General features: G+C 35.8%; 1 protein-coding gene across 3 annotated transcripts in view; it reads right to left on the minus strand.

The window, feature by feature from the left end:
• AFF4 (ALF transcription elongation factor 4) overlaps positions 1-12,025 on the minus strand; it is a 92,617-nt gene that overhangs the window by 41,975 nt on the left and 38,617 nt on the right. For 2 of the 3 annotated variants that reach the window (XM_072630031.1, XM_072630033.1), the window contains exons 2-3: positions 4,588-4,714; positions 1,493-2,308 (exon numbers count right to left, since the gene is read on the minus strand). In XM_072630031.1, the coding sequence (XP_072486132.1) occupies positions 1,493-2,308; positions 4,588-4,710 (939 nt within the window). In that variant the 5' untranslated portion in view covers positions 4,711-4,714. Of the gene's footprint in view, positions 1-1,492; positions 2,309-4,587; positions 4,715-5,267; positions 5,361-12,025 lie in introns of all 3 variants that reach the window. The other variant, XM_072630032.1, reaches the window with a different exon arrangement.

Raw genomic sequence — 12,025 nt, forward strand, 5'->3', positions numbered from 1 at the left:
CTGATGATTTTTCAGGTCAACACATGAAATCATACTAAATAAATGAGGAAAGTAACAAGGCAAAAGCATATTCAAGCAAAACAACATTTAACATTATCATCATGGGGAAAATACTTTTTTTTTATAACAAGATTTAAAAAACCACCATGTACAGAATAAGCAAAATAAACTCCAAAATGAAAGCTGATCTTAATATAAAAAGGCACATCACTAAAAAAACCAAAAAACCTCACAGAATAGAAGAAGTATCTTTCAGATCTATGGTTTGGGAAAAAATTCATAACTAGCAAGAGATACAGATTACAAAAGAAAAACAATTTTAACTCCATACAATTTTTTAAAATTGCAAACCATGTAAACATGTGAACCAACAAACACTGTTCTATAGAACAGCAAAAATGGAAGATGAAAAATAAATGGTACCAATTAGGAAAGAGAATGCTAAGATTATAAATGGAGTTTTGCTTTTAAAGTAGTGTTTAATGAACAAACTGGTTTTTTCAAAAAACTGCTATCTTTTGTTTTAACATCACCTTCAGTTCTGAATACCTTCCCTTTGCATTCCCTTTACCCAGAGAATCATCTCTTGCAACAAAAGAAGGGGAAATGTTATTCAGAAAAAAACTAACCAACAAATCAACTGAGTCTGATAATACAGGATGTTCCAAAAGCCTTTTCTGGGGGAATCCTTTTTATATGAAATGTTCCACACTCACAGTAACTCACCTCTCTTATAACAAGAGGGAGAGGCATTCTCATTCTTTCTTTTTGACCTTAGTCACTGAAATTACTTAGTAAACAAACAAGTGACTCAAACACAAATTTAATTAATTTTGATACTATGGATTTCTGGGTACTGAAACTTTCCTTTCCTAAAAACCTGAAAATTGCCCATTTTACTAATATTATGGCTCATCCTTTTGACTACTTTGAAGAACATCTTGGAATTGTCATTAGTACACAAACAATATATTTCAAACAACTTTGAATTAAAAATGTTGTCTCAATACCTTCAAAGTACATAGTGAAAGCCTGACATTTATCACCAGAATATATGGATCTGGTACATAAATATCAGGCACAGGTACAAATATAATGTATACTCTACATAACCCAAAAAGGGAAAAAAGATTTTTTATTAATGAACCATGGATACCACTTCATCACAATTTTCTAGCTGAAGAGGGCCATCTCCTATACACAGTTCAACAACAGAGGATACTGATGTCTTCATGTTTTCATAGAAGTAAAAAAATCAATCACAAAATACTGTTTTCTACATTAGCACGAAGACTTCTTACTGCCAAAAAGCAGCTAGTCTAGGGTCAGTAATATTTACAAAACAAATAGCTAAACTTTCAGGGCCTCATTTTCCTTAACCCTAAAATGAAAGGTATGGATGAGGATAGCCTCTCCAGTTCCTTTCAGTTCTAAATATATACTTCTATAGCTACCTTAAATTCAGGTTCTTACAAGTAAACAATCAACTTACATCTAATGGTTGGGAAGGTATTTTCAGTTTGGTTAGATGTGCTTTGCTACTAGGCTTCAGCTCACTCATGTTGTTGCTATGGGATTGGCTGCTGTAGTGCTCAGAGGTTAGCTTTGGTTCCATGGACTCCTGTCCATCCATGGGCCTTACATAGGCAGTAGGTTTTTGTAACATTGAGTTTGACTTTGACATCAATGAAGGTGGAAAGGACTGGCTAGAGTGCTGTCCACTTGAAAATGAAGGAACACGAGAAGGTGAGTCCCAATTTGCATCAGGGTCCCGTGGTGACTTAGAACGCTGCTCCTTGCTGTGGTGATCATTCCCATGAGCTCTGGAATGACTAGAGCTTAATGAAGAAACAGCAGGTGGTTTTCCAGGACTGGAAGAACGAGATTTGGAGTGTTCTGATCCGTGCTGGCTTTTTTTACGGCTACTACCACCACTGCCACTACTACTGTATGATTCACGGTCATGCCTCTGACCAACACTACTAGTGCTGTTACTGCCACTTCCACTGGTCCGTTGGCTAGCGTGTCCACTCTGTAAACCTGAAGACCGTTTCTGTGACTGGGAAGAAGTGCTGGGTGCTGGTCCTACAGGAGTCCATTTGTTGCTCTGATGAGAGCTACCATGTCTGTGTTCACTAAAGAAACTTGGATTTGGTTTTTCATCTGTTGTTGATGGTATGGTAGGTTTGGGAATTGCAACAAGCTTTTGTAGGGATCTGTCTCCTATAAAATCCTTCATTTCGTAGGAGTCATCGTAGTTTCCAAGCATGCTCTGAATACGACTAGATAATTTGTCTTCTTTGCTAGTCTATACAAAAAATAAAATGACATGAAATTACAAATAAAGCATATAATTAATATTGTTTTTCAACTAAGCAGGAAAATTTGATACCTGACTAATCCAAGTTTGACAACAGCCAAGGATAATAAATAAGGAAACCTCAACTTCATTAAAGAAAAATCCACTCTCTTCTAAGAACACATTATTTACATTCAAATATTTTGTGTCACTAAAGACTTTAAAAGCTCTAAAACTTAATATGTGAAAATTCAAGAGAGGAAGATCAGAAGAGGACAAAAATAATTTCACGGCTATGAAACCTCTTTTTTGCTGGGACTGAAAATCCTAGTGGTTAAACAGGTGATTTTGGTGGCAGCAAGCAGTTTGAAAAATCAATGAAAACATTGTATGATTTTCCAAATGCATTCTAGCTTGATTTCTTCCTCTAATCAATTTGCTGGCAAAGTAGTTGGGAAAAAAACATACACCAGGGGGCCAGAAATATCAAACTTTGATATTCCTTATCAAAACTCTAAGCCAATCAAAAGGCCCATGCTCATATTCTGACAGTTTAGGAAAACATTCCCAAGCAACATGATATGATGTTCCTTAATATTCAATATTATGGTTCAATTTAAAACTGGAATATTTCCCTAAACAAAGCTTTATCTTAGTCAGTTAGTCAATGTTCATATTTTGACTGCCAAACATCCCTAAGAATGTAATGTTTGCTGGCAATTAACCAATTATGGTTAAAACTATGATTAAAAATTCAATGGAATCAGTCTGTGCTTCATATCCAAACACTAAACATTTTTCCTCTCCACTCACAGCAATAGCAATAGGGATCTTGAAAAACTACAAATTTAAGAAAGTATATCGAAATACTAAATTCAGGTAATCCTAAATTTATCTTTACAAAAATGCTCTGAAGTTTTAATATCAATAATGTACCAATGTAAAAATGTACTTAGGTAGTAACAAAAGGGACTTGGCCAGTCTACTATATTTGCACTTCTCATATGCTTCACAAAATTTGAGGAAATTTTCTTGGTTACTGTCTAAAGAGAATTAATACTATCTCGCCACCAAAAGCAACATAAAAGTACTTATATAGGCAAGTACTCATCAGTAATGAGTTCTTAAAAAGTAATTGCTAGTAATATGTGAGAGAAACACATACGTAGCTCTTTTACATTGTGTCATAGAATTCAGAATCTACTATAAATTGCTATCTCAGGCTTCATTTTAGCTGAGTACTTTAAAAAAATTCAGTCAAAATTATCCTCCTTTGACCTTTTCCTCTCCCTGGCTCCTGCCCACATACAACACTTAAAAAAAAATGTATGCAATATAAATGGCTATGCCAATAGGCCTAGATGAAATTTAGAAAAACCTTCAAAAAATCTCCTGCGTCAAGTTTTTAGATTTTTAAGTGCCAAATTTTCTGATTTGTTTGCTATAAAGGTCAAGAGAAGGTGCTTGTCATTATTATATACTCTCAGTATTACTAATTCATGATACACAAAATAGATTTGAAATCAAGAGCAGAAGCAATTAAAGGAACTCCAATAAGTAACCAATGATAAAGAATATTTCAAGTTTCTCAAAATTTTTAAAAGTCAAAAGTTTAGTAAGGTCAGTGTTGTATGTAAGTATAAATCAAATACCAGAAAGTATTCTTAATTTTGTTACAAGAAATTCAGCCAAAAAACTAAAAGGTGAAGTTGAATAAGATTAACATTTGTCACGTTTTCATTGATGCCTGTAGTATATTGCTTAAATTTACTGTTTCATTAGTAAATTTCATTAGTCACTGCACCTTATGATTTAGAAAACCAGTTTAGAAATCAGAAAACCTTAAGATGCAATGACTAAAACTTGTGTTTCAATAAGCAATATACTATAGACATCAATGGAAACACTGACATCTATGCAACTTGTTTTGTCTATTTTGACCAAAATTAGCTTGGTACAATACCACATTTACTGTGTGCAATTAAAAAAATATAGCACTAAAATGCAGTTGCGAATTAAAATAAAACTGCATCTTAAGGCTACTAGAAGCACAGAAGTTGGAAATTTCAGAGTGATAAAGGCTATTAAGGATCACTATCCTAGTCCAACTAAAACATTTTACAGATAAGGAAGATCAGTTCCACAGCAGTTAAGGGATTTTTTAAAGATCACACAGCCAGTTAGAAAATACAACATGAACCAAATTTTCAATTTAAAAAATAATAACCATAATAATACAGAACCATTACATTTTATTTTTATGCAAGTTTAAAATTAGGTAAACTCACAACTTTGTATGGTTCAGCAAAGAGAGGAGAGTTAGGTGGGAAGGCTTCTTCACCCTGATGAATTTCCTGATTTCGCCTTTCCCTTTCTTTCATACGAAGCACATTCCGGTCTTCACGGTTCATGTTGCTGAGAACAAAAACATAATATTCTATCATGGACAGAAAAGGAAGGGGAAGGGAATATAAAATAACATCTGTCATATTCAATATGCCCATTCAGTATTAAAAACTGGAGAGTTCCTTATCACAGCCTCTCTCCCAAACAAGAAAGAACACTACCTAAGTGTAATGACAAATTGACACTACCTAAAGTTGTTTCTATCTAGTCTACTGAAACATGTTTCACTGGTGAGTTTTATACATTTTACACATGAAATCATAACCCAGAACTGTCCAATCCTTCCACCAACACACTTTTCACTTTATATAAGTAAATCTGTTAAAGGGAGTTTGGTACAAATCAGCAAGGAAAATTTGTAAATGTTGATTTCTCTAAATTCTGAAAGGCATCACTGAAACCCAACTTACCACTACTTACAATTATTATGCTTCTAGGTGTTCTTCTTAAGAAATCTCCTAACTTTTATTTTCTACTAACTGAATTCACACTCTTCCCTCCTCCCCCTTCCCTTTTTCCCATATCCCCATAGGCCAGTGCTTGTTCTCTATTTTTCATCTACCTTATTTTGATTTCTTTTTGTTCCCAATACAGCTTCCTTGGTGTCCATCCTGTATGGCAGTTTGACCTCAGCTTTGCTGTTGTTCTAGATTCCCTAAAAAATGACATTTCTGCTCTAAATACATCAATATTTCAATAAACGGCAAAACTGGAGTATCTAATCCAGGTTTTTGGGGGGTGGGTTGTAGGGTTGGGAGACCATTTAGCAAATTTATCCAAAGTTATCTCATATTAAGATCATTAGATTCTACTGAAAAACAGAAAATTTTACTTTAAAGGGGAAAGGGATATTTTTATTTCTTTGACTGTCTGAAATGTTCTGCTACTAAGAACAAAACAATGGGAGTCAGCAGAAAGGATTTATGTGTGTTTGTCCTTCATTGCTGAAGAAGACCATGCCATCAGGGAAATGATGACATGACTTGAACTTGAACTTGAGGGGGGTCACCAGCCTCACTTCTCCTCCACAGCTATCTGAATCCAGTGACCAGATATTCATCAGGATGACTAGAGATGACCCAGGATGAGGCAATTGGGGTTATGTGACTTGCCCAAGGTCACACAGCTAGTGAGTGTCAAGTGTCTGAGGTGAGAAAGGATTTAGGTAAAAGATAATTAAAAGAGTAATGGGTTACCAAGGAAGGCTGTACACAACCTACTTCCCTGAAAATCCTGAACCATTTATCCTGGTTTTATTAGGAACAGTCCTGCTAAGGGCAAAGATATAGACTAGGCATTTCTTCTAGTCTTGTGCTACATAATTTAATCTAGTAGGAAAATTATGACTCGTGTTTAATTAAAAGAAATACATTAAGATTTAAGTAAGAAACTAAAAATAGGGGAGTTAAGAGCATTCATTTGAACGCTTAGTATGAGAAGGTCAGTATATGAGAACAAAAATATTAATTTCACAATATTTGGTCCTGTCCAAATACAGACATTTCATGTAATCTTTTATTAAGAAAGCCCTTTTAAAAAAGCTTCTGCATGAATACTTAAGCCAAAAATATTAACACAGCACTGGGATATTGTACAAAAATAAGTTTATAAACTCCTTGAAGGGAGAGATATTATTACTTCTTTGGTCTCCCCAGTGCCTCGAACAATGCCAAGCAGACGAGCATTAATTAATGCTTGCTGATTATTTGATTCCTTTAGGTTCTTAAGCTTTACTAAAAGCTGTCTTGTCAAATTTTTAAAAAAAATTCCTACCTTCTATAACTTTCTTAAAATAGCAGATGAGTAGGAAGAAAAATTAAAAGACTATGATTTATCTTAATTTGCTTTTGGTCATTACAAAAGAAAAGTTTCTAAGTATAAGAAACATTGTTTTGTTGAAATGTATGCTACTGTGCAATTCAACATTTTGCTTACATTAAATTTAGTTTTAAAAGTTTTATCAAAGTCATTTGTGAAAAATTTCACCATCTTCTTTTGGAGGAGAGAATGAGAGAATCACTGCTATTTAAAAAATTAGTAAGAAGAGGCTAATTTGCCATTTTTTGAAGTCCAGCTGCTTCTTTAACTAAACATGAAAATAGTTATTTCAATAAAACAACTAAACTTTTTCCCTCCTCTCTTAAAACGTCAATATGTTTATTACCTAATTAATTTAAATTAAATTTGAACTAAAATCTAGAGTAATTCCAGTAGAAACTGGACTAAAGCTTACTTAAGTACTGCAGAAAAAAAAAATTCCTTGATAACAAATTCCACAGAAACTGTGTTGGGTAGTAATAATTTATGTAAAAATTACCATATCTGATGGAAATTACAATCTGAACCCACTGAGTCTAGACATAAAATAGCTTGTCTTTGGAATGAGCAAGTAAAAGCAATTAGTCAAAATACACACACACACACACACACACACACACACACACACACACACACACACATACATACATACTCCTTGTGTCTCATGCCCTACATATATCCTGTCTTTATCCCAGCTTCTGAATTTTCTTCTGACGTTTTTGTGAGTGATTTAGAAGTTGAGGTGAGTTTGTTTTGAGGTCTTTAAGATGTCTGAAGTGGTAAGAAGTAGAAGTATAGTACCTACTTGACAAAACAAAAATAATTATAAAGAGCTCACATAATGCTTACCATTCATTTTCCCTAGTCTAATCAATAGAGGCACTTAAAAGAGTACATATATTAAGATTATAACTTCTTTGACTAACCAGAAAGATATAACTTTTACAGAAGAGACATAAATAAGCCTCAGTTTATATATATGAGAAACCTGAGATTCAAAAGGGCAAAGTGTCTTGGCTGGTGCTTCAAGGTCAATGCTCTATTACACTGAGCTGCCACCTCCATTTCCCATATAGCTCGCACTTTTACAAGAGGCTATTATTATTCCTCATTTCAACTAAACAACCATCCCAACAGAGTAATTTTAAATTAGTTATACACTGTGTAGTTAGTTACTCTGGCTTTTAGGCCACCTATGAATCTTCAGGAACCTTCAAGCTCTACTATTCCCTTTTAAATTTATGGTGAAGTTTTTAAAAGACAATTTTGAAAATAATAAAAGGAAACATGAAGTTTAGTTTCTTGCTCCTTTAACAATTCCCTCTATGAAGTAGGAGGGACTAGGGAAACCCTATGCTAAAAATTTAGGTTCAATTCAACTCAATAAAAGATTAAGGTGCCTACTAAATGGAAAGCACTTGTGCTAGGTACTGAGACACAAAAGGAAGTCAAAAACCATATCCCTCATCTCAAGGTTTACAATCTACAAGTAAAGAGAGATAAGTCATGTACAAAATTAGGATGTAGTAGGGGCAAAACAGTGAACTAAATAAAGGACTGTAAGAAAATTTAAGACAATATTTAGGAGAACCAGGGAAAGCTTCATGGAGCTAGCTCCTGACCTAAGCCTCATGGAAGATTTTGACATGCAAAGATGAAGGTGCTCTCTTGATTATTACCAATGACAAAAATAATGCATGAAAACAGCAAATCAGTGGAAAACACTGACACTGAGCAATTCTTACTTGACTGCACTTAATACAAGACTCAAGAATTAAACCTAATATTTGACAGAAAGTCAGGGTGCACAATGCCCAATTTGGTTGCTATATATAAGGTAAGACGATAGAAAAGGATTTTTAGGCAGCTAGATGGCACAGTTGACAACACTGGGCCTGGAAATAGAAAGACCTGAGTCTTCCTGCATAGCCCTAGGAAAGGTACTAAACTTGTCTGCCTCAGTTTCTTCAACTGTAAAGTGGTTGTTTATAAAGATCAAATGAGATAATTATTTAGCACAGTGTCTGTCTGGCACATAGTAGAAGCCTAATGAAGGTTTGTTCCCTTCACCTCACTCTGCCACTACTAATCTAACATTTCCTATTTTTAATTTTAAGATGCTTAGAGCTAACCGATTTTATCATGTCAGTTTGGGAGATGAGATACTTTAACTTCAAGAATTAAAATTCAAAAGTTTGAAGTAACTTCTTTCAGTTGAAAATTTCATCAGACATTTACAGGTGCACTGTCTAGTAAGGCTATTTATACATTAGCACAAAAAACAGTTCTTTTTTGAGGAGATTCTATGTAGGGATTTGTCAAAAATTCTGATGTCAGAGTTTCTAAGACTTAAGTGTTTGGTCCTATCTTCTTATGCACAGTTCCCCTCAACTCCATGTACATCTCTAATCCCAAATAGCCACTTTTTAAAAATATACCCCTTGTTCCCCTACTGATCAAATCAAGAGTAAAAATGAGACCACAGTAATAAAAGGGCATAAATCCATCAACATTATTTTTTATAAGGAGCAGGGAAAGACCAGAGGGGTACAAAGAGAAAGGTAAGGATGCAAGCAAGATTTCCCTCTTAAGCCATTTCTCTGTAGTACCTCTGCTAATGGGAAGAGAGTCTACTAAAGCTATCTTCTTGGAGGTCAAAATGCAAGGTCCACCCTGAGAGGTATATTTTTTCATGCTACACCAAGAAGTGTGGAAAATAATACATTTCTGCAAACTACAAGGGCACTAATTAAAAAGAAAAGCAATAATGTGCCACACACATTGTGTGTGACTTCAAGGACAAAGCACCTAGACTAACCAGCTACTGCTGGCTATCTCAACATGAATTTCTAATGAATGTAAGATGAGTTCTCAGTATTCTACAAATGCTCAGAGAAGACATTCTGAGTAATTATCTCATTACATTAATTATTAGTTCATCCTAATATACAAATCGGATCTTACTTAAATGACTGACTTTGTTATCATAATTTCCTACAAAAGTAATTACTTGAGGGGAAGGAGCCAAGATAGCGGAGTAGAAAGATACACATATGCTTAGCTCTTACCCCACAGTCCATAAAATACCTGTAAAGAAGAACTCTCAACAAATTCTAGAGAAGCAGACACCACAGAACAACAGAGTGGAGGAGATTTCTATCCCAGAGAGACCAGAAAAACCACCGGGAAAGGTCGGGAAAGATCTGTTGCGCACCTGACGCAGAGCAGAGCCCAGCCCTGCCTTGGCCACATGGCACCAGAAAGGAGCAGATCTGAGCAGGCTTCAGGGACAGAATCTCCAGCAGCAGTGCAGATCCCTCAACCCACAAGTGCCAAAGGTCAGTGAGAGGGTCTTTTTGGCTGGTCGAGAGGGGAGCAGGGTGTCCCCATAACTCGGGACTCCTCAGGTGGCAGCAGTAGAGGCAGTAGCAGTAGAGGCAGTAGCAGTAGAGGCAGCAGCAGACCTGGCTCCCAAAGCAGGCATTAGCCCGCATCCACTGCTGAAGGTCTCATCGTAAACCCCCTGAGGGAACTGAGCCCTGTGTGGTAGGCTGGCCCCATCCTGAGCAGCTGATCTTAATCTCACACTGAATAGCAGCCCTACCCCTGACTAAAGCCCCTGAGGTTTTGGAGTAGCTCATCTGAATCTCAGCCCCCAGTGCTGGCTTGGTGGAACTGGAGGCGAGGTAGTTGTGGAGAGGAAACTCAGAAGTCAAGTAACTGGCTGGGAAAATGCCCAGAAAAGGGAAGAAAAATATGACCATAGAAGGTTACTTTCTTGGGGAAGAGGTGTCTCCTCCCATCCTTTCAGATGAGGAAGAACAAGGCATACTGTCAGAGGAAGACAAGGCCTCTGCCTCCAAAGGGAACTTAAACAGGGCTCAGGCAATAGAAGACCTTAAAAAACAAGTTAGCAGCTTACTAAAGAAGAACCAAAAAAATGCTGAGGAAAATAACAGCTTTAAAAAGAGGCTAACTCAATTGGAAAAAGAGGTCCAAAAAGTCAATGAGGAGGAGTTTTTAAAAAGCAGAATTAGCTAAATGGAGAAGGTTCAAAAGCTCACTGAACAAAATAATTTCTTGAAAGAGAAAATTGAGTGCAGGGAAACAAATGACTTTGAGTTAAACCAAGCAGTTAATAAACAAATCCAAAAATTTGAAAAAATAGAAAATAATGTGAAACATCTCACTGGAAAAACAACTGACCTGGAAAATAGATCCAGGAGAAATAATTTAAAAATTATTGGACTACTTGAAAGCTACGATCAAAAAAAGAGCCTAGACATTATTTTCCATGAAATTATCAAGGAAAACTGCCCTAATGTTATAGAATCAGAGGGCAAAATAAATATTGAAAGAATTCACCAATCACCTCCTGAAAGAGACCCAAAAAGAGAAACTCCTAGGAATATTGTGGCCAAATTTCAGAGTTCCCAGATCAAGGAGAAAATACTGCAAGCAGCTAGAAAGAAACAATTTGAGCACTGTGGAAATACAATCAGGGTAACACAGGATCTGGCAGCTTCAACATTAAGGGACTGAAGGGCTTGGAATGGGATATTTCAGAGGTCAAAGGAACTGGGATTAAAACCAAGAATCACCTACCCAGCAAATCTGAGTATAATACTTCAAGGGAAAAAATGGTCATTCAATGATATAGATGACATTCAATCATTCATGTTGAAGAAAAGACCAGATCTGTATATAAAAATTTGACTTCCCAAGACAAGAATCAAGAGAAATATAAAAAGGCAAACAGGAAAGAAAAATCATAAAATACTCTCTAAAGCTGAACTGTTTACATTACTACATGGAAAGAAAATATTTTTAACTCTTGAATCTTTTCTCAGTATTTGGGTAGTTGGAGAGATTGTACATACACACACACACATACACATAGAGAGTACACGGTGTGTTATATCAGAAGAGATGATATACACACACACACACACACACACACACACACACACACACACACAAATAAATAAATAAAGTAAAATAAAAATTAAGGGGTGAAGGAGGAAAAGTCCAGAAAGAGAATGGGAGTAATGGAACAGGGCAGGCTATAACTCATAAAAGAGATAAGAAAAATCTTATTCAATGGAGGAGATAAGGGAGAAGGGAAGAGGGGTAAAATAAAGCTACTCTCTCCACATGTGGCTGAAGGAGGGAATAACATGCTCACTAAATGTGATATGAAAATTTATATCACACCACCGGAAAGTAAGAGAGGAGGCAACAAGTAGGGTGAGGGGAATGTTAGAAGGGAGGGTAAATGGGAGAAAGCAGTCACTAGAAATAAACACTTTTGAGAAGAGACAAGGTCAATTGTAGGGGAACAAAATAAGGGGGGATAGAGTAGGACAGAGGACAATATAATTAGTATTACACAACATGATTATTATGGAAGCCTTTTGCAAAAGAACACATATTTAGTCTGTGCTGAATTGTTTCCCTTCTCAGTGGGGCTGGTGGGGGGGAGGGAAAGAAGTTGGAATTCAA

The sequence above is a fragment of the Notamacropus eugenii genome, chromosome 1 (genome assembly GCF_028372415.1).
Source record: "Notamacropus eugenii isolate mMacEug1 chromosome 1, mMacEug1.pri_v2, whole genome shotgun sequence".
NCBI classification, from domain to species: Eukaryota; Metazoa; Chordata; class Mammalia; order Diprotodontia; family Macropodidae; genus Notamacropus; species Notamacropus eugenii.